Source organism: Hypoxylon trugodes, assembly GCF_022578975.1.
Source record: "Hypoxylon trugodes strain CBS 135444 unplaced genomic scaffold F4822scaffold_3, whole genome shotgun sequence".
Classification (NCBI taxonomy): domain Eukaryota; kingdom Fungi; phylum Ascomycota; class Sordariomycetes; order Xylariales; family Hypoxylaceae; genus Hypoxylon; species Hypoxylon trugodes.
Genome location: NW_026250018.1, coordinates 159683 through 184280, shown reverse-complemented (window position 1 = coordinate 184280; position 24598 = coordinate 159683). Strand labels below are relative to the sequence as shown.

The 24598-nt window shown below is 47.3% G+C and overlaps 11 protein-coding genes across 11 annotated transcripts; 5 read left to right on the top strand and 6 right to left on the bottom strand.

The window, feature by feature from the left end:
• Positions 1-116: 116 nt before the first annotated feature.
• On the bottom strand, positions 117-1629 carry F4822DRAFT_426354 (FAD/NAD(P)-binding domain-containing protein; the record flags this gene model as incomplete). The annotated part of the gene is made up of 2 exons (XM_051460534.1): positions 117-1260; positions 1325-1629. 2 exons carry the CDS (start codon positions 1627-1629, stop codon positions 117-119), a joined length of 1449 nt encoding a protein of 482 aa, XP_051316280.1.
• A 687-nt stretch (positions 1630-2316) lies between these two features.
• F4822DRAFT_393351 (tryptophan synthase beta subunit-like PLP-dependent enzyme) lies at positions 2317-5178 on the bottom strand. Its single transcript, XM_051457293.1, has 7 exons — positions 4490-5178; positions 4240-4432; positions 4059-4182; positions 3914-4004; positions 3804-3864; positions 3380-3740; positions 2317-3305 (listed from the first exon to the last, which is right to left on the bottom strand). Exons 1-7 carry the CDS (start codon positions 4680-4682, stop codon positions 2712-2714), a joined length of 1617 nt encoding a protein of 538 aa, XP_051316279.1. The 5' UTR covers positions 4683-5178; the 3' UTR covers positions 2317-2711.
• A 208-nt stretch (positions 5179-5386) lies between these two features.
• Positions 5387-8223, top strand: F4822DRAFT_152528 (MFS general substrate transporter). The gene is made up of 9 exons (XM_051453031.1): positions 5387-6125; positions 6179-6312; positions 6382-6631; positions 6695-6870; positions 6926-7125; positions 7175-7532; positions 7594-7659; positions 7711-7764; positions 7829-8223. The coding sequence occupies exons 1-9, from the start codon at positions 5952-5954 to the stop codon at positions 8142-8144; spliced, it is 1728 nt and encodes a 575-aa protein (XP_051316278.1). The 5' UTR covers positions 5387-5951; the 3' UTR covers positions 8145-8223.
• Positions 7714-10665, bottom strand: F4822DRAFT_152591 (heterokaryon incompatibility protein-domain-containing protein). Its single transcript, XM_051453032.1, has 3 exons — positions 10626-10665; positions 7817-10493; positions 7714-7749 (listed from the first exon to the last, which is right to left on the bottom strand). Exon 2 carries the CDS (start codon positions 10210-10212, stop codon positions 8302-8304), a length of 1911 nt encoding a protein of 636 aa, XP_051316277.1. The 5' UTR covers positions 10213-10493; positions 10626-10665; the 3' UTR covers positions 7714-7749; positions 7817-8301.
• Positions 10666-11097: 432 nt separating this feature from the next.
• On the top strand, positions 11098-12930 carry F4822DRAFT_426350 (amidase signature enzyme; the record flags this gene model as incomplete). Its single annotated transcript, XM_051460533.1, has 5 exons — positions 11098-11352; positions 11405-11594; positions 11656-12488; positions 12542-12698; positions 12761-12930. 5 exons carry the CDS (start codon positions 11098-11100, stop codon positions 12928-12930), a joined length of 1605 nt encoding a protein of 534 aa, XP_051316276.1.
• F4822DRAFT_152634 (glycoside hydrolase family 36 protein) lies at positions 12757-15550 on the bottom strand. Its single transcript, XM_051453033.1, has 3 exons — positions 15350-15550; positions 14673-15282; positions 12757-14615 (listed from the first exon to the last, which is right to left on the bottom strand). The coding sequence occupies exons 1-3, from the start codon at positions 15420-15422 to the stop codon at positions 13061-13063; spliced, it is 2238 nt and encodes a 745-aa protein (XP_051316275.1). The 5' UTR covers positions 15423-15550; the 3' UTR covers positions 12757-13060.
• A 471-nt stretch (positions 15551-16021) lies between these two features.
• Positions 16022-17470, bottom strand: F4822DRAFT_393337 (glycosyl hydrolase). The gene is made up of 2 exons (XM_051457292.1): positions 17448-17470; positions 16022-17381 (listed from the first exon to the last, which is right to left on the bottom strand). Exon 2 carries the CDS (start codon positions 16845-16847, stop codon positions 16140-16142), a length of 708 nt encoding a protein of 235 aa, XP_051316274.1. The 5' UTR covers positions 16848-17381; positions 17448-17470; the 3' UTR covers positions 16022-16139.
• On the top strand, positions 17226-17912 carry F4822DRAFT_426347 (uncharacterized protein; the record flags this gene model as incomplete). The annotated part of the gene is made up of 1 exon (XM_051460532.1): positions 17226-17912. One exon carries the CDS (start codon positions 17226-17228, stop codon positions 17910-17912), a length of 687 nt encoding a protein of 228 aa, XP_051316273.1.
• A 342-nt stretch (positions 17913-18254) lies between these two features.
• Positions 18255-19742, top strand: F4822DRAFT_152357 (uncharacterized protein). The gene is made up of 2 exons (XM_051453030.1): positions 18255-18755; positions 18815-19742. Exons 1-2 carry the CDS (start codon positions 18597-18599, stop codon positions 19142-19144), a joined length of 489 nt encoding a protein of 162 aa, XP_051316272.1. The 5' UTR covers positions 18255-18596; the 3' UTR covers positions 19145-19742.
• Positions 19743-20577: 835 nt separating this feature from the next.
• F4822DRAFT_152329 (FAS1 domain-containing protein) lies at positions 20578-22147 on the top strand. Its single transcript, XM_051453028.1, has 4 exons — positions 20578-20851; positions 20904-21247; positions 21296-21723; positions 21785-22147. The coding sequence occupies exons 1-4, from the start codon at positions 20740-20742 to the stop codon at positions 22047-22049; spliced, it is 1149 nt and encodes a 382-aa protein (XP_051316271.1). The 5' UTR covers positions 20578-20739; the 3' UTR covers positions 22050-22147.
• F4822DRAFT_152346 (proline-specific permease) lies at positions 21878-24098 on the bottom strand. The gene has a single exon (XM_051453029.1). The coding sequence runs from the start codon at positions 23893-23895 to the stop codon at positions 22246-22248; it is 1650 nt and encodes a 549-aa protein (XP_051316270.1). The 5' UTR covers positions 23896-24098; the 3' UTR covers positions 21878-22245.
• Positions 24099-24598: the final 500 nt, after the last annotated feature.

The window sequence follows — 24598 nt, the reverse complement described above, 5'->3', positions numbered from 1 at the left end:
ATCATCGGTATTGGGTTACGCAGGGGTTAAAAGGAGTTTAGGATATTATAAGAGTCGAGTATTTTCATTATGAATCGATTTTCGCAACAATTATCCGACTTTGCGTCCCATCACTATCATAATCTTCGAGAGTACTGAAATCCGATCGCAGAAATAGCAGCTAACACAAGGCCAATGACGGAAATGGATAGGATAGAGGACCCATGACTCTTGGATACTGAACGCTGACCGCTAGGAGTAGGGTGGTGGATATAGGATACTCGTATCTTTTTGGGAAGCGCGTTCTCTTCTAACCAGTATAGGACGGGCAGCCGCGAGATGAGTGGTGCAAAGACGTATTTAAACGCATACCAATTCAATGGACTCCAAGGGACAACATATTTCGTCATTATTTTGTCTTTAAATGAGAGCCATGCGATTGCTCGTGTGCGATCACTTGAGAGTTCATGTATTGGATTTTCGTCCTTCAACCGATCCTTCTGGTAATCAACGAATAAGGCTTCTAGGGTTTCCGTGCTGGGAGATGCTGTCGTCTGAAGCAAGCGTCGGAGTTTGTTAACGAGAACAACAACATCGAGAGTACCACTGTTGAAGCCCAGTCCGCCTAGGGGCGATAGCTTCCGAACAGCATCGCTTACGAGGACGACGCGCTTATAGGACCATTTATCCACTCGACCCTCTTCCAAGTTGATCATACCAATGCCATCAACATTCGAAGCAAAGACATCGCGCACTCTCCAGCCAGGAGCCATATAAAGGTGTCCCCATTTCTCCAACGTTTTCTTCTTATCCTCGTCGGTGTATTTGACCCGCCCAGTTATGGGTTCGTCCAGCGCTTCGTATACGCCCACCCAAGCTTGAGAGCTGCCGACTACAACTTGGGTCGCCACGCGAGCCGATGCGCACTGATAGTCGGTATTGTTTTTCAACCCGGGTAGAATTGGACTATTTGCAAAGAGCATTCGATAAGTTGTAACGTATGGATTACCCGGTCTTTCCGATTTGTCTGGGGGTGGTTTGCCATTTGCCATCGCTTGCATACACTGACGAACCCTACTGTGAACGCCATCTACACCAACAATGATTGACCCCCTGACGGTCGTACCGTCGTCACATTCAACACTCACGCTATCGTCGAACACCTGAATACTAACTACGCGTTTCTTCAACCTGATTCGGTCTTTCGCGCTATCGGGTAATTGTCGATATAGAACTTCAATAAAACGAGGACGATGAGTAATTCGCAATCCGTGGCCATGGCTAAATGCGATGCGATTAGCGCTATCCCTTATCCTCATTTTCTCTCGTTCGGGGCGGGACTTACTTTTCCTTAAATTTTTGATTCATGGGAACTTCATAGAAAGTGGAGTCATCGTCAGCAGACTTGGTGCACCCAACCCCGACTTCTTCGAGAACTGGCCACGCTTCATCGAGGAGGCCTAGCTGGTCGAGGATGCGGAATGTCGGGGGCCACACGCTTAGTAGAGAACCTAGCTCGGGCATCAAATCCTCGTGCTGTTCGAGTATCACGAAGTCGATGCCTGCCTTCGTAAAGATATGTGCGGCCATAAGGCCGACGAGGCCACCACCCACGATAATCGCCCGAAACGGCTTTTCTGCTGCAGCCATGGTTGAGATTTGTCTTTGCCGTTATTCGGGTGCGATACAACCGTGAGACTCCAGGCTGCCCATTCAAAACGTATTTTTTTTCGCGCCCACTACCCGAACTGAGACAGTGGATCGGGAAGTGAACCCAAGGAGCTATTCTAGTTACACAACTGCTGCAAGTTCCCAGTAAGTTACCTGGGGTATCCCACATACAGTGGCGGCAACTTCCCATTTATATCAGGAGCCTTTACTCCCTAGTTTATAGTCTGCCTTCTTCTTTCGTTACCAAACTGTGACATCTACAGGTTATGGATACGAATAAGAATCCGGGATGGTTCGATCCGGTATGTAAGAATACCCAGGTATAAACCACTTATATTGCGCCGCATATGGCCGTAAACATTCTCCCTGCGTATGTGATCAGTGCTGTATTCTACCAGCCCCCACCGTCGATCGGTATAATTATTATATGTAAGGGATACGATAAAAGCTTACTAACTATTATTTTTATATATTGCTCTAAGTACTACGGCATGGACGATACTAAAAGTCTCCGTATGCATAAAATTAACAGCAAGCTCGTTGAGGTTGAAGTCTTCTGTCCCGCTTTTGGTTGTATTTTATGATGAGAATAATGACAACGACGGGCTCAAAAACTATCCGATTCCAATTATACTCCCTGCTCAGCCCAGATGGGTAGTATAGCAGGGTGACAATTAGTAAACATAAGCATTTCCCACAAATGGCATGTGCCAGTTTCCAGCTGCTTACATACCTCAGTTCTAATTGGTCATTTCAATACGAGAAGAATATCATATAGCTTGCTGTCGCTTAAGGATATACATATACAAACATCCGAACGCACGTACAGACAAATAAGGTACTTACTTATCCCGCTCTCCAGCTTCTTCTATCCCTGCTACATTCAAAGCGCACAGGTGCTTTACCTAGATATATATCCGCCTTTTCCGCAACATCGTACCCCTTGTGGCTAGTCGGCATGCCGCAACCTGCACTGCCGTGCGAAAACCGCAACCATCCGGCGCGGACCAACCAAACTCCCCGAACTTCCCCATATCATTACTGCACCACGCCACCGCAACTTACGAAGGCATTACTAACTCAACCTCATGCGCCACTGCAACCCCATGTTTAGTTTCTGGATTAGAGGTGAAGATATGGTCACCTTTGGCTTGTTTCGCGTCGAAATCCTGTAGCATTCGGAATCCACCGCGCACACTATCGGCTTCATAACCCTTTGCCCGAAGAACGCTGGTCGCGACGCGAGAACTGTTCCCATCGTAACAGAGTAGCAGTGCCCGCTTGCTCCTCACCAATGGGAGTAGCTCGTCACTCGGAGTTTTAAAGTGTCCGTCAAGCCGTCTCCATAGCGCTTCAAGTACCTCCGGGTCCGAGAATGGGCTGGGTCTGGATAGCTCCGCAAACGGCAGGTTGATTGACCCGGGAAGATTGAACCTCGCAAAATCGAGTGGCTGCCTAAGATCGATGATGGACATCCCTTCTTTAAGAGTTATCGAGTTATTGATGTCATTCTCTCCCGTTACTATTGGCTTAAGACCCGGAGTTGGCACATCTTGGGCTGGAACTCGCTTCACATCTAAGAATTGAGGAAGCGCAACCGCTGCATCTTTCTCCCACGCCTCATCATATCGGTAAAGGTCGACTTTTGTTAACGCCTAATATCCAAATTAGCATCCTTGTCACAGATTGTCCGGATCGAGCCTCTTCATCTGGGAATGTCAACACTTACCTCATTCTTAATAGTCGGGAAGTGTTCGGGGCTTAACTTGTCGAAGTACTCGTTGATGTACTGGTACGGCAAATCACAGCAGAGGAATACACAGTGAATCTCACCATCTTCGCCCGCGAAGTCTCGGAGCGTTCCTGCGGCCTTATGTTTCTCGATGAATTGGAAAAGTCCTTTGAGGTTAAACCCTGAAGAAGGGCCGCATACAATTCCTTCCCGGCATAGATCTAATGATAATGAGAAAGAATCGTGTGAGCCAACTTCTTCGATATGGTCCACGGCTGATTTCCAAGGAAATTCGACAGGAGCGAGAAGGGCGAATGAACGAGGGCCTGGAACCCTATCGCCCGCTGCAGTGCAGACCCTATGCTTTGTTAGCCGGTTTCCTACCTAGGTGGCAATTGAAGTGAATGGATGAAAGGTGTACCCTAAACAAAAGACCGAGGGTTTGGCTTCTTTGAAATATGTTCCAAGGCCTGTTACGGTTCCTAAGGACAGTCAATGAGATGTAACTCTCGAGAGGTCGACGATGCTTACCAGATGTACCCATACCAGCGCATATCAAGTTTATCTCCGGTAGTTGTCGAAGGATCTGTGGGCCCGTCCATCTAACATGTGCTTTCCAGTTCTATTTCTCCGTCAGTTTCGCTGATTATAGTATGAGAAGACGACATCAGCTTACATCGTCATTTTCATACTGGTTAGGATTGACGATTGATTCATTATCTTCTGCCATTCTTTGAGCGGCCCTTATTCCACCCCGTTCATCCATGGGCTCGGGTTGGGAGGGTCCACCGAAGAGAGTACTAATAAATAATTAACCAACAACCCTCCAAGACAGCAAATCCGCAATGGGATCTCACATATCGAGACCAAAGAATTGCATCAATCGCAATTTAGCTGTGCTCGTTTTGTTGCTCAGGAATGCACGGACGTCGGGTATGCCGTGAAATACTCGGGATATGAGGGACATGGAGATGACTGTGGAACCTGAGCTATACTCGATGATGGTATTTGTCTTTCCCGGCACTACACTCTTCTCTAGAAGATTCAACGCTGCCGGAATTTGTCAGAATTGCCAATCGTCTAGAGTGTTAAACCAATAACACCTACCTGGCATCGCCTTCACATTGTTGGCTGGATGCATCGTCATCATCTTCGCATATATCCTCACTCCATCGCGTCGGTATGGGTTGAGACTATCCGGTATCTCGACAAGAGGTAGAGGAGGTGCTGAATCCGGATCGAAGTAATCTCGGACCGAGTTAGGGCCCTTGTAAATGTTTAGGGGATTGTTACTCGACATGATCGACTATGTTGTCAGCTCGGGCCGTTCCGTACCACAAATAAAAGGTTAAGGTATCACACCCGAGGGAAACTTAGAACTGGTAACTGATAAGAAGGGCAGCAGGTAAAATATATCTCCTAAAGTCTTCGCTCCGAAGGATGTAAAACGGTTATTGATGTAGGTAGCAGCCCCGGCATGACTATGATCTTAGTACTTTAGTCACATCCACATTCCCGAGCACGTCACAATCTGTTCAGACCAATTACCTATCATGAGCTTGTTTCATGGATATACCTCCAAAACTAGCGACGCGATCGTGGAGCAGTCCAGACTTACTCCCCTTTTTCTCGGTAATCGACATGGTTCTCTTTCATCCAGAATGTCTTGGCCGGCCGATGATCGACATGTCGCGAACGCGGGTGAGTTAGACGCAAAGAGCTATCATAAATGAGCGTCGTCCAATGTCCTTAGCACGGGCAAATAGACTTTGAAGCCCGTCTGGCTCCGTGACCCCATTCCCGGGCTGCGGTCACATAGGTTACAGTATAGCGTCCGAACCCCTGTACGAGGCACTTTGAGGTCGTTTCCGACCAATGAGGCTGAGACAACCCCCCTGGCCATGTCTTTTTGTGGATAGTGAGGTGGTAAAGCTGACCCTTGACGTAGTATCGAGGATGGATGCATACATATCGTATGTCTACTTCGGCTTAGTTGTAAGTTTCTTCAAGTTTCTTCATAAACCTTGGAAATGTCTTGTGTGCTGCGCTTTGATAATAAGATCCCGTGTTGCTTGCGTGTCTCTTGTAAGCTTGGCTTTCTACTAAGAATAACTAACTCATTACTGGCATCCACCGCTTCTTCTGCTCTGTTTCGGAGTGGGTAACTCGGGCTCGGAGCTCCACTACTGTTTCCCGTCTTAGAGTATTGTTAAATTCAACTCTCTATGTCTTTATTATTATTATGATTGTACCTAGGACAATTCTATCCCGTGTTGATTTCTACCTTGGAAAAGATATTGCGTGACGGGGGACCTTTTCGGCCTTGCTAACGGGTCTGTTCTACCCACATATTTTTTTTTTTCGGTCGCCATCAAGGTCTGCCGATCGATCGTTGAGGACCTCATCGAGCAAAGTGCATATTAGCTTGACAAGGGTGCATCTTCTAGCAGGTTATATGGTGCTACCCCTTCGCCTCTTGCTTTCTCATTTTGAATTCTATGACAAACTAGACATTCACTCGAGCCGTTCTATGAATTGAACATCCCACGCGCCTGTAACCACCATAACCATGGAGAAGGGTGCGGCGGCACACCGGTCCCAATCGGACGGTGTCATTAACGTTACCATTGAAGGAGAGCAACCCGAAGTCACAGGACCTCAAAGTACCTCTGAAAGTGAAACCGAGGCTCACCATGTCTTCAACGAGCAGACCAATTATGTTCCGAAGAAGACAATTATCATGGTGAGTCCCCACCGATGCAGATTCTGTTCATTAGGTATGCTGATTGCTCGAAGATATTCCTGGCGTGTTCTAGCGTAGACTTGCTAGCCCTCATGGACCAGACTACACTAGCAGCGAGTTTGTACATCATCGCAGGTTCTTTGAAGTCTAGCGATCAGGCATCATGGATTGCCAGCGGATATTTCATGTAAGTTTTGATGATTTGAAACGCTACCAATCCTATCGGCATTGAACTACAAGCTGAACGCATTACTAGAACTTCAACGGTCGGTCAACTTTTGTATGGGAGGCTTTCGGATATTTGGTCGCGCAAAGTGATTCTCCTCATCGGGTTGGCGATTTTCTTTTTCGGATCATTGGCATCGTCTCTCGCCCAAACTGTTACACAATTGATCATCTTCCGATGCTTCACTGGTATCGGTGGAGGTGGGTTAATGACCATAGCTCAGACAATTGTTAGCGATGTGGTGCCGCTACGGGAAAGGGGTAAATATCAGGGCATCCTGGTATGTGGATATCGTGCATCCCTTTCGCTTCTTAAGAGATCAGACAACTGACAGATCATTTAGGGAGCGGTTGTTGCTATTGCTAACGGAATCGGGCCTGTGATCGGAGGTTCGCTTTCCTCTATTTCGGAAGAATCTTGGCGGTGGATCTTCCGTTTGAATTTGCCGCTTACCTTGTTGACCACATGCTGCGTTGTGTTCATCATGCCGCTCAAGAAAGTTGAGGGAGACTGGAAATTGTAAGTGACTTGATGGCCCCGTGGAGTTATCACATGCTGACCGACGCTTTGATAGGAAACTGAAAGCAGTCGATTTTCTGGGTATTGCGCTTACGCTCGCCGGCGTGTCTGTTCTCATGCTTGGCTTGACGTGGGGAGGTTCTGAATATCCTTGGGATTCATCTGCTGTCATTGCGACATTGGTAACTGGATTTGTGCTCTGCGTCGCTTTTGTTTTATGGCAGTGGAGAGGACCGCGTTATCCCTTGGTACCACGTCAGTTCTCAACTCAACGTTCCTGATGCATGACTGATCACCAACATAGTACATATCTTTAAGTCTAAGATCGTCAATGGGGCATGCCTAACGATGGCTATTAATGGCTGGAATTTCGTCGTTCAAGTTTACTACGTACCCACATTTTACCAGCTTGCTTATGGATATTCGGCTACGAAAGCTGGTGCCATGTTACTGCCCATCACGCTTATCCAGACCCTTAGCAGTACATTATCCGGCCTGGTGGTTCATTGGGTTGGGCGGTATCGCGAGTGTATTCTGTTCGGTTGGGTATGTTGGGTAATTGGCCTTGGATTGATGTCGACATTGGATGAAACCTCAGGACTTGGGAAGCAAATAGGATATGCGATAATCATTGGTGTGGGTGTTGGAAATACGCTACAGCCGTAAGGGCTCGAAACCACCCGTTGCTTTATAGTGAAACTGGAAGTTGCTGATTATGTGCAGGGCCCTTATAGCCTGTCAGGCTGGAGTAGAGAGACGCGATATGGCCGTGGTGACGTCTTTTAGAAAGTGAGCCCCCTGGAACCCGCATCTCTTATCTAACTAACGATGTCGTCTTAGTTTTGTGCGGAATTTGGGTGGAACATTCGGTCTTGCCATCTGCGGTACTCTACTGTAAGCAACTCCCGCGGAACTAACGGTTCTTTATCAGAATTATCAAACTGACCTGGGCACCCAGAAACAATATCGTGGCAAAATCTCTGTCATCATTAAGTATCAGCGAAGCCGATCTCAAGGACCTTCTCAACAGTCCACAGTCTTATCTCTCATCTTTACCTCCAAGCGATGCTCAACATATTCGCTCGGTGCTTGTGCCTGCATATCGCCAAGGTTTTAGGGTGATATTCATTGTTGGGGCGTCTTTAGCAGCTTTCGCATTTTTCGTCGCATGGTTCATGATGCCCCAAGTAGAGCTTCGTCGCCCAGACGATGAGAAGCTCAAAGAGGAGGGTCGAAAGCAATATGCCGCGAAACAGACTGCCCCAGCCCCCTGAGAACATATAGCTTCGTTCCAACCCCCGATCGGAGCTTGCTTTATGCAGTAGCAGCTAAAAAGCCTATAACTTTCGCAGTCACGATTGGACAAAATCCGTTCCCACCTGGGGCTATACCTTATGCGCCTTAATCTGGAAGTGCGCACCTCCCTTGTGATTAAACGAGGGTGATATCCTGTATTTTCCATAGCCCCCTCTTTTGTCCTTCCTCCAAATCGAGGTCTAGAAGTCCAGGTACCCAACAGCAAGTGACGAAGCGATACAACCTCTTGGCCTCATCAATAGGCCGAAGGAGGTAAGGCACAGCCGATCCAACAAATACACATAATTTATCCTCAAGATGCACATCACAACTCGTACCCGTACTACCCATGAGGCCTGATCGTGTTATGAAAGGCCTTCGGAAGTCACAATGAAGCCCTAGGTTCGCATCTAGATCGGTGACAAGGCGCAGTATCAGTGCACTCTCGGTTGCTGATGGTAGTTCATCCTCGTGGTTCATTAATAGGTCATAATGTTGGCCTAGCTCGGTCTTGTCGCCTGGCAACTCATGAAGGATAGCGTGCTTCCAGGCCTCGCATCGTTCAGCTCGAGTTTTGAATATTTCTTGTGCACAACGCTGGCATTCCATATCTTCCTGCCATCCAGTAAGCTGCGTGCGAATCAACTTAGCCCGTCGGTCAAGGGTGTAGTCGGTGGTAGCACCCTGATTGAAGTGTTTACTAACATGCCGAATGCTATCATCGAATATAAATCCCTTGATCGTTATCCTTTGAGAATCGACCGAGAGGCGTGGCGGGTTTGGCGGTTGTTCGATACCCTTAAATTCATAGGACTGCATGTGCATCACGATGCCATTCGAAAGTTTCGAGGCTGTCGTACCCTCTAATTTAGCAATCCAAGCCGTTGCCCATGACGGCAAACCATCTATAGTATCTTCTGTTACGGCGCAAAGGACATGACTAAGCTTTCCCCCTTTGATCATAAAAATGGACAAATCTCTGAATATTTCGGCGACGGATTTCGTATAATCAACTTCAAGTAACTTCTCTCCGCTTAAATCGCCCTTCACTAAACCTAGGATACCGTATAATCTATCCCTAGGTTCAGTACACTTGTAGAAGCGCGTTTGCCACAGCAGGTCGGCTAGTTCAAAGTGGATGGATTGCTCTAGTTCGCCCTGTGATGTTGCGGTTCGACGTCGCATCCAACACCTCTGCACGCGATCCGCTTCCCCTCCGCCGCTCAGTCTCCATATATGCGTATGCGAACCAAGCTGAAGTCTGCGCAGGGCGTCGACAGCTTGTAGAAGTCTATCCCAACCTATCCCGCGGCCACCGAATACGATCGTTGCAGTCCTCGCCAGAGCTATTTCCTGCAAGATCCAGATGCGTTGAAACCATGGGCGATAGAAGAATTTATGCAGAAGCAATAGTGCTTGCATAGTATTTCCCGTTCTATCTAAAACTCGTGCGGCAGCATCGGGATCTTGAGGGCTCGCATCTGCCAAGGAGTTTAATAAACTGTGAGTCTTTTGAGTAACACGATCATCCGAGATGTGCACATCTCCAGGTTCCACCTCGCGGCCCAACCATACGATAACTTGTCGCGCGTTGCTATAGATATCACCCATGCGTCGGACCTCCTGGTTTCGCTCCTGCAAATTGGTCTGATTGATACACATCGCATCTATCCAGACATGTCTTCTTTTATCTTGTAGTCTTAATGCGCGTAGCGCAGCTTCGAGATTTATTGTTACCCGAAACGGCTGGCCATTGAGTGTGATAGGATTTGTGATTGAAGCGTCTCCCCATACGTATGATAGCGCCTCGTACTCAACACTTCCAGTTGCGCCTTTGGAAAATTTGGAAAAGGGATAGTTCGCCACTGTGCATTTGACCTTTTTATGTTTTACACCGGGAAGGATTGTGACCAAGCGGATCATCGACCCATCTGAAGGCAGGGGATCATAGTTAACAGTATTCGCAGATTTCTCCATTGCGACGAAGTATGGTTCATCCTGAACTCGAGTAGTTGGGAATTCGTTCTGTTTATGTTCCCTTCTCATATCACTCCCATTCTGCCTTGTAGGAGGGTGTGGTTCAATCCCCACTACCCTCTGTAACGTCAGATGGGCTGTGTAGGGCTGTGCGATGCGGGAGCAGCGGCATGTTAACTTCAGATGAAGATTCCATACGTGAATAGCTAAATGTTTATAATGCTAAGATGTTTGATAAACATAAAGTGATAAAAAACCTATAATGCAGTATTTGCAATGAAAATGACCGTAGTCATAGTTCTCATAATGAGGACTTTTGCTTTGGAAGAACTGCGAAAAATCTAAGTCATCTTTGATTACATAATATCATCAGGTTAGTGAAGTTTAAATTAGGCACTATAGACGGATAATGAGCTGGATCGAAGTAAAGGGAAGCTGACAGAGCAAAATAGGGGTAGGGTAAAGGGGTGTCGTAGGCTTACCTAAGACAACAGGCGCATATAACCATACCCCTTACCCTATCCTAGGTAGTACAAGACCTGCACGAGGAGATATGTATAGCCATACCATGATAGAATTAGTAAGAATATCGAGATATGGGTATAGTAGCTGATAGGATAACGTCGGGTTCTTGGTTACACCACAGATTGCAGCATCTTGATCGGTCGTCTAAGTAGGGACTCCCTCAACTGTTATTTGCTCGATCCTCATAGACGCAGGATCACAATGCGACATCCCCTCCTTGTCCCCCTTTTCGGTATGATATACCCCACCTGCGATGTTAAGTGGGTATTAAGGCTAAGAGATAAGCCAGCGAGAGTAGTCAATATTTAAGTATATCTCATGCCTCTCTGCTCTAGTCTCTTGGACTCTTTCTTGATATGTTACTCTAAGCGTGGTGATTTTACTACAGTAATAAGAAAGACTCGTGTATTTCGTGTATACCAGATCAAAATGTCGGTAGTTCAGCTAGGCGCACCCGACAAAAGAGTTACCGAAGATGATTTACGGCCCATTCTTTCAAATGCCGGTCTGGAACTTTCTGAGCCTCTCCTTGAAAATTACAGCACGTTGATATCCGCCTTGGACGCCGGAATTGCGTCTCTACAAGATGATAGGGACATATTACCACGTCCTGATCTCACCAAGTACCCACGGACAGATATTCATATCCCTGAAGATAATGAATTTGGAGCGTGGGCGACGAAGGTAAGATCGATGCGACACACTAGTAGAAGATTCTGATAAGTAGAGCGGTTAGGTGACTGCGAAATGCACGAGTCCTACTAGCGATCTGCTAAAGGGTCGGACCATAGCGCTCAAAGATAACATGGCTTTTGCCGGGGTTCGTTGTACGAATGGAACTTCAATGGTCGACTGGACCCCAGAGATTGATGCGACTGTTGTTACAAGAGTCCTGGATGCCGGAGCGATAATCGTTGGCAAGGCTGGTATGATACTCTTGTTTAAGCTCCTTTTTAGTACCGTGTACGCCTTGTTGATGAGTCGTAGCTTGCGAGAATTCATGCCTTGAGGGGATGTCCGGTACGGCAGTGACAGGACAAGTTCATAACCCGTACGCGAAAGGGTACAGTGCTGGCGGCTCAAGCAGCGGGTCGGGGCGCCTGGTCGCGACTGGCTCTGTAGACCTCGCTTTTGGTTGTGATCAGGGAGGAAGCATTCGTATCCCGGCATCTTCGTGTGGTGTAGTGGGTCTCAAACCAACTTGGGGCTTAGTCCCATATACTGGTATTCTGAGTCTGGATGCAACTATTGACCACGCAGGGCCGATGACGAAGAATGTGAGAGATTGCGCTTTGTTCCTCGAGGCGATTGCGGGGCCGGATGGGTGGGATGACCGCCAACCACCTTTCGGGCTTGAAGGAGATAAGTTAAAATTTGTGGCTCCTTTGGATGCCCTACTTGCTAAAGACTCGTCTGAGATGCTTAAAGGTCTTAAGATTGGTGTGTTGTCCGAAGGCTTCGAGGTTCCTGGGCAAGATCCAAACGTTGTCTCATCTGTTATGTCTGCAATCGAGAGATTCAAATCGCTCGGGGCTGAAGTTGGTACTATTTCGATACCTTCGCACAAGGAAGCTCCATTGCTCTGGACATGCGCGCTACCTTTATCAGGGGGGCGACAGTCTCTGCTTGGAGACATGGATGGGAGAAAGCAGTTGTATCTTACGGATAGAGCTGAGTTGGTGGGGCCTAAGTTGACTCAATCTCAATTCGACGCCCTTGGACCCGGGGCTTCGAATATGTACATGGGGTATCTGTGGATTCAAGAGAAATATGGCGCCAAAATACAGGGGAAAGCTATGAATCTCCTAAAGCAAGTTAATGTGAGAGCTTCCGTGTCACTTCATCAACATAGCCGAATTGACCTAGGATCTAGGACAACTATGACAAGGCATTGAAGGGATTTGACGTTCTAGTTATGCCTACCTTGCCCTATCCACCACCACGATTACCCGAACCGGACTCCGATGAAGGTCCCCTAAACTTCCTAACGAGAACGATTGGGTTAATCGCGAATACTTGTCCTTTCAATAGTAAGCAGCGCCGCTTCACTCGGGATTTCGAATATAACTCTAATATTCTGTGTTAAAAATAGATTCAGGTCATCCTGCTCTTTCGCTGCCAGTTGGGTTTGTCCCTGCTCGTGAGGACCCAAGCGTGAAGCTTCCCACGGCGGTGCAAATAGTAGGCCGCAAATATGGCGATGCTACTTGCCTGAAGGTTGCCGCCGCATGGGAAAAGGCATTTGACTGGAAATCCCTATAAAGGAAGTTGTGAGGGGGCGTGGGCCAGGAATGAATACGACGGGGATAGGCAAGGTCTCGTTATACGGTCTTAGAAGTTTACTCCGATATCGAATAAGCGCTTATTATATGAGCATGCTTTGTTAATTTATTTACTGCTTATCAAGTGTTAGGATAATGCTTTGATAGTCCGCCTGTGGCCAACCCAGACTGAGCCCAACATTGAGCAGAGTCGATCCGTACCATGTTTGTTCCCAAGTCCCATTGCCGACTTTGTACTTGGCGTTTGCGTCTAAACCCTGTAACTTTAGGGGAGGGGGTATCGGCTTCAATGCAGAGCGAATCTGGAAGGCGAATAAAACGGCCGAATCAGCTTCTGGGGAAACGAACATTGCTGCAGGCCAGTTAGATTGATCAGGAAGCGCCAGACGATAGAAGTCGCCATTGATCACAATAGGATTAATCTTCTGTTGAGTAGCAATGAGTGATGGAATCGCGTCGAGTTCGTCTTGGTCTAGCGTGGAAGGATCTAACTCGAAGCCAAAAGATCCGCACATAGAGGCTACAGCTGCTCGGAAAGCCAAGGGGGTGGTCCGACCAGTTTGATGATTCGGGACGGCGCTTACATGGCAAGCCATAGATGAGGGAGGATAAGGATATGACGTCCCAAATTGAATGTACAGGCGCTCCAAGCCGTCCGTGTCATCGCTTGTCCAACTCTGTGGCCAATAGTGAAGCAACCCGGGATCAAATCTTCCCCCGCCAGAGGCGCATCCTTCCCACAAGACTTCAGGATGCGCAGTCGTGAGATTATCAATAACACGATATAATCCTAGCATGTAGGCGTGGTTTGCGGAAGGGGATGGCATCTCATGCATACCACGATTATTGTCCCATTTAATGTACCGAATAGGAGCAGAATCTAGGATTCTCTCTATGACTGTAATGATATACTCCTGAACTTCTGAAAGGCCGAGGTTCAAGACAAGTTGATTCCTTTGCAATGTACGATTGTGGGTGCCCGCGTGCATACACCATTCTGGGTGCTGTTTATACAAATCCGAGTCGGGGTTGACCATTTCAGGCTCAACCCATAATCCGAATTCCATATGCTCCGATGAGTTCTTGATAGTAATGTTGTCTACCTGCTCAACATAAGGACCGAGGCCATCGGGAAATTTAGCTGGGTTAGGGGTCCAGTCGCCAAGACCTAGACTGTCATTGTTGCGTGGATAATCCGTACCAAACCATCCGTCATCGTTGACAAACAAGGTACAACCAAGCTCCGCCGCCTGTTCGGCCAGATTAACCATCGAAGTCTGGTTAAAATCGAAACCAAGACCCTCCCAAGAGTTTAACAATGGCGGTCGAGTCTCGAATGTGTAATTTGATCGGGATAAATGGTTCTTATAAAGCGAGTGGAAAGACCGGGACATTCCGCCTAACCCATGTTCAGAATAGACAGAAACTACCTCGGGCGAGGTAAATGTATCTCCTGGAGCTACGGGCCATGACAGATGCAAGGGATTGAGACCAAGAAGAACTCGAACCCAGCCAGTAGACCAGCGCTCAACATCGGCCGAGAATGAACCAGTATAAATCAGAGAGTAACCAATAGCGGGGCCGAGCGATTCGGTAGTACTTGGAGGCGCCAAAGCAAGGAAGGGGTTATGAAAATGCGACGAGTAGCCTACTGAAGATCGAAAGCTATGCGCGACATTAGTCTTACCATAAAGAAAACCGAATAGATGCCTATTGACTTACCCTTGTTCCCCATAAACGACCGACCGTCTATTGATGCGCGTCTCCGCTGCCCAGTCACCATGAAGATCAATCATTTCTAGCTCCTCATTTGGCATATCCACACTCCAACTACTAGCTCTTAGAATGGTTACATCTTGACTGCCATTGTTTGTGATTCGGAAGCTGCGTGCGATTGCATTATATCGGGGAAATATAGAGTAGTATAGATCGGCCGAGATATTCGAGTAGTTATCGTATAAATGTACGATAAGTGTTGATACATCTCCCTCGCCGCCGAACGTGGCTGGCAAACCAGGCAGGGACGGCTTACCAGCACTAACATCATAGCCCGTGTAGGAAAACGCCGAGACGGTATCACCATCAGAATGTTGAATATGGATCGCCGGCACTCGAAAATCGCCACGGCCAAGGTCAGGAAACTCGCGTCGACGGTAGGTGTATGGTCCACCCCATCCAGATATCACGCCGTCAAAATCTGGAACGGTTTCAGCTGCGTATGCGCCCCAATGATCGTGGACCAAGTCCAATGTTAACGGATCGACGTGGAATTGGTAGGAGATATTAGAGGAAGACAGGCTAAAGGATGGGTTGTCCTCGTTCACGGAGATCCCTAAAGAATAAAATCATTAGTTATTCAGCTTGAATCATAATACTGGAGAGGGGCAGGAGAGCGCTACAGTTCACATTATCTTGACACAATCCGAACGAACAGCCAAGAACGCTCACAGCAAGGATGTTTTGAGCCTTCATTTTTCCTAGTTCCCGTGTTTAACGGAAGCTATGGATCCAAGCGTTTCGCGACTTGCTCGCGCGGCTGGTTATAGGTGCGCATTCTTTATATTTCTTCATCCTTCGGGTATAATTAAAGCGATGTAGCTCCGAGCTCCCGAGCTGAAGAATCACTCCAGGTGCCCATTACACCCTGGAATCGTATCCTGGTCAAGCCCTCGGACGGACAGGTGACTCGAAGTAAGCATCACGACAAGCCTCATACCGAAATAAGGAATTATTGAATAATATCTCCGGATCTGATTAGGTGCGAATGAAGAAATTCCCACTTTAAATCTTGAAATATGGCTGTGAAGGATGCGAAGCTAAGAAGAAACGATGGATATCCCCGCGAAGAACGCGCAAAGAATATGATGTTGTAGGTAGTATTTATGCGACGCTAGGTGTATTCTTCAGCTCTTTTAGCTACTCCACACCTACAAAGGATCCACTAACAATGGAAGCCAAATAAAAAGCTGTACCCTACGTGCGGGGAGATGAATGTCGAAGCGGTTAGGGGGCGGCAGGGCGTCGTGCTCAGCCCTCACCATTCACCCACCACCTCCTAGGTACCTAAGCGGCTGGAATCAAAACAGTAGAAATAGTGATGTTCATTGCCAAGTATCATGATAATTTATATTCAAATCATCAAGCAGAAGTATCAGTCAGCTTAGATATCGGAATTTGTTTACATCAATGCTATGTCTTCTGTGCTGCCCACAATATCCCATTCAAAATATGGCTCATGAATTTCTGATCGCTATACGCACCGTCGAAATGACCCAGCGACGTGTAAAAGGAGCGCCCACCGTCAAATTCTCGACACCAGGCAATAGGGTGGTCTTCGCTGTGCTTGCCTCCTGTATATGTCTTCTCATCAATAGATAACAGCACGGTTACTACTGCGCGAGGATTTCGATCAAAGTTATACCATTCATCAAACCATTCCCACTTTGCTGGCAGGCTGGAAGTGATAAAATGGTCTTCATTCTCGGCTGCCAGAACCCCGCGTTGTGGCTCTGGATGGTCCGTGAAGACAGCGCCAATAAGTTCGTTATACCAAGGCTCCCTCGTCATTCCACAAGCAGCACAGTGAATACCAACAAATCCTCCGCCGCTGCGCACATAACTCTGTAGCCCAACCAATTGGTCTCTTGTGAGAAAGTCGCCGCTGGTCTGTAGAAATATGACGACTGCATAGCGCGATAGGTTTTTGGCATTGATTAGGGATGCGTCTTCTGATGAGTCGACCGTAAATGCACCAGACGAGTCCCCAAGCCGTTGAATACCTTCTATCCCCGCAGGAATTGATTCATGCCTATAGCCAGCCGTCTTGCTGAAGATAAACACGGCGAATCTGCTGGACTCCATGGTCAAAGAGGAGTTTACTTGAACATTAGAAAACATTAGAAAAATTAGAAGTGTATTTAATAGAGGATACTATATCAGATTACAACAACGCGATGCAGCACTACCTTCATACAGTAGCATATGGGGCTATGCTAGACCTCGTCCAGGGTTATTTGGCTAGAGAGCCATAGCCAACTGCAACTTGAAGCCGTAAATGGATTATTTCCATACCGCGTGAGTCATCATCGATATAATCTAATGCATTTATTTAATACTGTAAAAACGATATATAAGTTGACATTTTCCAACCCTTAAACAATGATTTTTCTAGTTAGGATCTCGTCAAATCTCGGGATAACTCGTTATTTTGCCCGGGCAAGTAATCCCGCCCTAGCACTAAGACGTTCATATTCAGATCGTCCACAAAACCGAACCATGGCAGGCGCCGGTTGCTCACTATTCGCGCCTTATGTTATCCCACTTGACGATTCATATTACAAAGATGATCAAAACGACCCGGAAATGCTGGACCCACAAACGACCAGTGACGAAGGTTACAGAGAAGGCATTCATAATTTTCAATTCAGTCGTCTGAACAAATTAGTTGAAACCCACACCGCTGCGACGGTTGCAAAGATTAAGGCCAAGAAACCATACAACAACTACCACTCTCGCGACGCACATAATAAGCATCAGAGAGTTATCTGGCAAGGAATTCGAGAGGCAGCTCAAGCTGATCACGATATACCGAATGCGTTGTTCTCCCCTCCACGAACATATATCGAAGTGCGCGTATCCCAATGGCCCCTTTCAAGTCATTACTGCTGCCCTTGTGACATCGATGAAAACGAATGTGAAGTTATCGAGATACGAGCGCCAAAGGATTCAGATGACGGTATTACTAAGGATATGTTTATTCAAAAAGTGAGCGAGGCGCTTTACGGTCAAGCCTCGGATACGAACAACGCCGGAATTAGCAGCTACAGCATAGGTGGTGAAGAGGATAGACCAGTTATTGAACGGTTCGATTACATGATACAAGGTGGGGGTTCCGGCGACGGAGTCAATATCATGGGACATATCTTCGCATTAACCAAGGGTATTCGTCCAAAGCCTTACTGACATCTTTGACCGATGGAGATTTTCATGTTGATATAAGCTCATGATGTTATTGTCTATTATTATGTTAACGTTGGCTTCTCATATTCCACCTCTCCTCGGAAGATGGCTCTCGGATCGGCACTAGGTGTCCACGATCGCTATCCGGGACACAATGGCCCCCACCTCTGCGGGCATGCAACGCTGTAGCTTACATGACTCTTCGGCATTCGTCACATCCTCTCGTAAGACTTCATTCGCAAACTCTATGCTACCCTGATATCTTACCCCAATGCGGCTATGCTACCTCTACCTAGATAGCTTGTTAGCTACAATGGACGCATCGACATTACATAGCCTACCAACTACGCCAAGCAACTAGCCTTCAGGGGTGATGATCCTCCCATGTCACCAAAACTTAGACAATCATAGGCAGACATATTCCTAAAAATACGAGATCTCCCAACACCACCATTTAAATGAAGGCTGAGGACAATTTCGTTGAGGTTTGTGGTTCGTAGTTCATAGTCATCTTTTATTTGAAGAAACATGCCGAGACGACAACTACTATTCCCATCCTAACGAACTAGCCGTATCATCGTTAAGGAATATCAGCGCCAAGCAATAGACACTTTAGCAACTTAGAGATTTCGATATACTCGCCGCCTGTTGATCTACCTCATTACTACTATTAGCGGCCCAGCTACAATGTGGACGGAAAGGGGACAATTGAAGCTGCTGTCCGAGTTTAAAGGACCATATACACCGACCGAAGATCTATTGATATTGAGCTCGGCATTTAGCGTGGTGGTGTCCATGATATTGGAGATACTCCTCTTATTAGTAGTGCGAAACAAGTCAAAGCGGGTAAGGGCAACTGATTGTGAACTATACAGACACTGAGTACTAAGAGGGCTTTGCCATAGACAAAGCTGTGGATCAGATATACACTATATGCGATCCTTTGCACGAATGCCGCCATTGCTTTCGCAGCTTTCCTTTACGCGTCGGCTAATAACGGCACGCACCATGAGAGCGAGAATTACGTCGAATGCTTGCACGGTATATCAGACGACGAGGGCAATCCTCACGCTTGCCGAATAACGTCGCGTTGGCTTAGCCTCTTGATATCCTTTTTCTCAACAATCCTTATGGTATCGGCATGGTTAGATTTTCGGGAACAGGATCAGAAGGAATTGGAGACACTGCGATTCAACGAAGAATCATTGAGTGAAAAGGGACAGATCCGCATTTAAATTCAAACAATTCGTTATATGGCGCCTGCCATGTGAGTAATACACAATCCGTGACATCCAATAGAATACCATGAACTTCCACTTACAGGGCCATACAATATGGCTCTATATCGACGGTCCGTAGAGGCACCCTAGAGGTAATCCAATGCGCAATCGTCCGACTAAATGAGACAATATGTTGTGTTCCAAGTTAAAGCCCCGCCAACTCCACCAAAAGCATTCATTGGGCGTCATTGTCTCGCATAGTGAGTACCTACTAACCGGGCTTCTAGGTAGGTATCTACCTAGGTAAGGTACCTAGGTATTCAGGTAAGTGCTCAAACAAAAGAGCAGGTTTCCTGGATAAGGGTTCTTTACTGAGGCGGGTATTCGCTAGTCCATATTTAGATACTATTAGCCAGAAACTTGAAGAAAACTTGGGATTGTGACGTTTAGTTAGGTTTTAGACGATCGCACTATTATTATAGTCTCGGAGTTTTGCATGTTTCGTCCCTCGAAACAAAGCTCATATACAATATGACATGTTAGTGATCCAGCTGTAATTTACAGTGGCAGGACTGCAGGCAGTATGGACACGGGTTGCAATATAAATTAACCATCTAGGTACCTAGGTAGGCGCATTATTCCCGATTGTTTAAAGCAATACCCAAGCAGCTACAAGCTCATATCAAACAACAGTCTCGAACATATTCTCGGTTAGCCGGCATGCTACACACTCAGCCGCAGCCATTAGAGTAGGTATTGGCACCTGGGTCCGTCGATCGATCCATAGACTTACCAAGTTTGGAACAAGATAGCTACCAAGCCACTTCGATCTTCCCTGAAGGTGCCGCCCTACGTGGCCTACCCGATTCCTGAAATGCGGGGAGCAGAACTAACGACGCCTCTCTAGCCTACGGTTAGCGCTCTACGGCGTTTCTGTCAACTAATCCGGTCCTTTTTTGACGACATCAACTTCATGACCGAATATCCACTAACATACCTAGGTACTCCTCATACCAAGTATTACTCCCTGTGTGTTCGGGCAGCCATTTCAAAAGTCCGCGAGCAATATTTCTACGGAGATCCTACAGCATACACGTGTATACTGGATTCGAACATAATAGTTTGTACTTGTAGATGACGGTAGCAATATAGCAAGTACGTAATCCTTTGTCTCAGTCAATAGAAGTAAAGTTGGAGAACCGTTCTGCGAAATGTGGCTGATCATTCGGATCGAACGGGTTAAACAAGAAGTATTAGTGGCCTCCGTTAGCATTTGACTCGTCATCAGCAAGTTGCCGTACACTAAAGCTGAAGCATGAGCCGGACTTGATTGGCTTCAGGTACAACAATAGGTACAACAACAAGGTCTCTCCGCCGTCTTGGCTCTGATCATCCACATCATGACTTCATCGGGTCTTTGTATTCGGCGAGGACCCCGCGATGGCCATCATCTGATGTCGCGAAGAGCCTCTTTAAAGAGGAGGGGCCGTCCCCAAGTCCATTCCGTTCGCGGATCATATGAGTTCAACCATCGAGCCACCTTCCGAGACACTTGCTGCATCTTACCATAACCACAACCTGCACATCTCGGTTTCTGTTGGCTAGTCACCATGCAGTACAAGAAATTCTTCCCGCTGGCACTGGCTTCTTTGGCTTCAGCTCAGACCCCCAGCTTGACTGACGCTCTAGGTTCTCAGAACTCGACACTGTCGTCTCTGAATGGTGCGTTAGCACAACCATTTCGTCGTCAATAACATTACTAATATGGGGATAGCTCTTCTTGCTTCGAACTCCGATCTCGCAAAGTCTTTGAGCAACCTTCGAAACGTTACCATCTTGGCTCCCAGCAACAATGCATTCAGTGCTCTCGCAAGCGATAACGCTACCACCTCCCTCCTCACCAACTCCGAGTATCTAACGGCGCTGTTCAACTACCATATCCTCAACGGCACATACCACAACTACACATTCGGGAACGAATCTCAATTCATCCCTACCTTGCTGACGAACACAACTTATACCAATGTGACCGGAGGCCAAGTTGTCGAAGCCCGACTTGACAATAACAATGTGACATTCTTCACAGCCCTTAAGGAGAACGCCACCATCATAACACCCGTAAGTGCCTAACATCTTCGACGATCAGAGTCCCACTAACACATTCAGAATGTCAACTTCACCGGCGGTACGATCCACGTGATCGACAGCTTCCTTAACATCCCTCAGAACATATCGGACACATTCTCCAACGCAAACCTCACTGCAGCTGAGGGTGCTATCAACACCGCCAACCTGACGGACTCGGTTGCTAACACGCATGATATTACCATCTTCGCGCCCAACAATGATGCTTTTAACGCCATCGGTAGCATCGTCAGCAACCTTACTTCGGACCAGCTAACCAGCATCGTCGGTTACCACGTCATCAATGGCTCTGTCAACTACAGCACAGACCTGCAGAACACCACGTTCACCGCTGTTAACGGACAGAACATCACCATCACCGTTCTCAACGGCACGGTATATGCCAACTCTGCCAAGATCACTGTTCCCGACATCCTCTTGGAGAATGGTGTCGCCCATGTCATCGATGAGTAAGTTTTTGCTCCATGCTAATAATTTCTCACCATATATCGCTAATCATCCGGGAAACAGGGTCCTAAACCCGGACAACGCTTCAGCGGCTCCAGACACAACTGCTTCTTCCGCTACTCCCGCATTCAGTGGCGCTAGCTCTGCATCGGATGGTGTCCCATTTACTAGCGGTGTTTCGACTGCTACTACAACCTTCCCTGCTGCCACATCGGCGGGCGGCTCAGCTGCATCCTCTAGCTCTTCGGGTCTCGCCATGCCCATGAAGACCGGTGCTGTTGGCGCTGCCGCCCTCTTTGGTGGTGCGGCCGTTATTGTTAACTTGTAAGCGGGGTTGTCGGAAGATATGTACGTCTAAGATTGAGAAGATGTATGAAGGAAAATGAGACTATGACTGTCGGGGAAACGTGGAAAAGATATGATAATGAGGTATTTATTTCGCCTGTATAATAGTTATATAATGAATTTCACACGAACGTAAAGCCACCCGTTGTTCAAATACTGTTGAGTAGAATTGGGCATCCTTATGCAATCCAAAACCAGATTCTCTCCAAGAAATTCTTCGGCTTAACTTCTGGCCACGTCCCCTCTAATCGGTCGATCTCTGCCTTGCCGCTCCATAGATCCATATCGCTTAGCTTAATGAATTTCGTTCGTTTAACTATCTTGTAGCCGAGGAATAAAATAGCGAAAATCGGAATGTCGATGTAAGGTGGAACAAATGTCTTTGCGCTAAACTTCCCGGGGAAGAAAGCGTCGTAACCGTTGAAGACAGCGACAATGAGGCAGAAACAAATAGCGAAATATGCCATAAACGGCTGAAGCGGCGATTTGTATGGTAGGGTATCGCGCGAGATCCCATTATATCGAAGACCATAGTAGAAACGCAGATACGTCACGCAAATAGACGACCACACAATCAGCGTCGAAACGGCCGAAATATTCGAGAACCAGAAGAAAACGTCCGAACCCTGGTTATTTAGATTCATGTAACATAGTAGGCTGAGCGCCGTAGTTACGCCAACACAAGCGTATGGAACTCCCCACTTCTCGTAGGTTAGAATCTTCGGGGCTTTTCCGTCTAGTGCTGCGGCGTAGAGGACTCGCGTTGAAGAGTAGAAAAATGAGTTACCGGCGGACCATGCCGAAGTAAGAATTACAGCATTGATGATGGAGGGTAAGACTTTGATACCACCATTCTCAATAGCGATGACGAAAGGGGATGCTGCGGCGCCAGGAGCCGAGTTCTGAATAGCATCCAAGAGGCGACCGTCTTCCGATGATACGCACAAAGTAACAAGAAAAATGGCGAGCACATAAAAGAGAGCAATTCGCCAAAATACTCTTCGAATCGCTTTGGGAATATTGCGCCTTGGATTTTCGGTCTCACCGCTGGCAATGACCACCATTTCTGAGCCGCCATAAGAAAACGTCGCTTGAATGAAGACCTTCCAAAAGGCGAGGAATCGCCCAAGTGACCCATCGACTAGGTACTCATTCATCGGTCCCGGATTGTTCCAATATCTGAATCCAATCCTGTCGCCACTAGGAGTTCCGCCCAGCGTAACGATAAACATGAGGAGGATTAATCCGACAATAGTCGTGAGTTTAATGGCGCCGAATGCGAACTCGGCTTCTCCATATATGCGCACCGGAAAACAATTGACGGCGACCATCACGAACAGGAAGACAGTGACTAGCGCCGCTTTGGGAACATCGTTAGGCCAGTAATCCACGACAACGACCGATGCTGTGACTTCGATGGGGCAACCGATAGCGAGTTGATACCAATAATTCCAGCCCAGAACGAAACCTAGCGCTTCATCGACATATCGAGAAGCATAGACGGGGACAGCACCAGGGAGAGGGAGATAAGTTGCCATTTCGCCTAAACTGTGGACCACGCAGTAAACATTGAAGGCCGTGATCAAATATGCGAGAAAAGCAGATAGTGGACCAGCAAGAGATATAACTTGGCCGCTGCCGATGAAGAGACCGGTGCCAATGGCTCCCGACAATGCCATAAACTGAACATGTCGGGACTTGAGTTTGCGGTCAAGAGTACCGATATTGCGTAATTCTTGTTCCGCTTTCAAGTCGCCGATAACATCATCCTGATTTTCTGTAGGGCTCGTCTTGATTTCGTCCCTTTTCCCTGCTTCGGGGTCAGCCATATTTGCGACTTTTGCGACATGCGCTTCCAAATAATATCCTCTCAGTTTCCACGCGCGACAATGCGGATTATGGAATCATCTTGTTTATGAACTCTATGATAAGCCATCCTTCTATACCAGGGATATTATATAAGAACCTAGTTTTTTTCTCCGCATGTTACCAGGTCGCATGTCTTTGTTATCGCGGGGAAGCTCGATACTCGATTAGGGAGGTGGTTAGAAGTCATATCTCCCTATTGATACCACGCTGCCAGGTATCATTGCAGGCCAAGGCGGTCTAACCTATTGTGTGACTCCTGATACGACAGTGGTTGTAGGTAACTAACCTAGGTAGACATCGGTTTGATTACCGCCGGTGCGTAACCGAATCCTTCAAGCTGGGCGTCGTGTCTTGGCATGAAGAAACCTGGGGATTTAGTTGCGAAAACAGGGGACCGTTCAGTGACCAGCCAGTCAGCCAGTGAGGTAAGTTGGTACCTACCTGGTAGTTGATTAGTGGCCGATCAGGCACCTATTTTGGAACAGGTATCGACCATTTACAGCGATGAAGTTTTGATTTGGTGCTACTCTGACCACCAACCTGCTATCCACGAGCCGTACTAGGTTCACCTTGGCAGAATATTAAAGCCTAGAACACAGCACTGTCAAGGCCAAAGCAACCTTCAGTGATGTACCTATAGCTCTGTGAATTTAGTGCAGCGCG

Coding starts and splice junctions, on each gene's coding strand:
- F4822DRAFT_393351 (XM_051457293.1), bottom strand. CDS start 4,682: ATGTCGAGTAACAATCCCCTAAACATTTACAAGGGCCCTAACTCGGTC. Junction 4,433..4,489: donor CAATGTGAAGGCGATGCCAG/GTAGGTGTTATT, acceptor AAATTCCGGCAG/CGTTGAATCTTCTAGAGAAG. Junction 3,306..3,379: donor TCCCGACTATTAAGAATGAG/GTAAGTGTTGAC, acceptor TTTGGATATTAG/GCGTTAACAAAAGTCGACCT.
- F4822DRAFT_393337 (XM_051457292.1), bottom strand. CDS start 16,847: ATGTTTTCTAATGTTCAAGTAAACTCCTCTTTGACCATGGAGTCCAGC.
- F4822DRAFT_152329 (XM_051453028.1), top strand. CDS start 20,740: ATGCAGTACAAGAAATTCTTCCCGCTGGCACTGGCTTCTTTGGCTTCA. Junction 21,248..21,295: donor ACGCCACCATCATAACACCC/GTAAGTGCCTAA, acceptor TAACACATTCAG/AATGTCAACTTCACCGGCGG. Junction 21,724..21,784: donor GTCGCCCATGTCATCGATGA/GTAAGTTTTTGC, acceptor TCCGGGAAACAG/GGTCCTAAACCCGGACAACG.
- F4822DRAFT_152591 (XM_051453032.1), bottom strand. CDS start 10,212: ATGAGAAGGGAACATAAACAGAACGAATTCCCAACTACTCGAGTTCAG.
- F4822DRAFT_152528 (XM_051453031.1), top strand. CDS start 5,952: ATGGAGAAGGGTGCGGCGGCACACCGGTCCCAATCGGACGGTGTCATT. Junction 7,126..7,174: donor GCGTTATCCCTTGGTACCAC/GTCAGTTCTCAA, acceptor TCACCAACATAG/TACATATCTTTAAGTCTAAG. Junction 7,533..7,593: donor GTTGGAAATACGCTACAGCC/GTAAGGGCTCGA, acceptor GATTATGTGCAG/GGCCCTTATAGCCTGTCAGG.
- F4822DRAFT_152634 (XM_051453033.1), bottom strand. CDS start 15,422: ATGAAGGCTCAAAACATCCTTGCTGTGAGCGTTCTTGGCTGTTCGTTC. Junction 15,283..15,349: donor GTGTCAAGATAATGTGAACT/GTAGCGCTCTCC, acceptor TTTATTCTTTAG/GGATCTCCGTGAACGAGGAC. Junction 14,616..14,672: donor GTCGTTTATGGGGAACAAGG/GTAAGTCAATAG, acceptor TGTCGCGCATAG/CTTTCGATCTTCAGTAGGCT.
- F4822DRAFT_152357 (XM_051453030.1), top strand. CDS start 18,597: ATGTGGACGGAAAGGGGACAATTGAAGCTGCTGTCCGAGTTTAAAGGA. Junction 18,756..18,814: donor TGCGAAACAAGTCAAAGCGG/GTAAGGGCAACT, acceptor GCTTTGCCATAG/ACAAAGCTGTGGATCAGATA.
- F4822DRAFT_152346 (XM_051453029.1), bottom strand. CDS start 23,895: ATGGCTGACCCCGAAGCAGGGAAAAGGGACGAAATCAAGACGAGCCCT.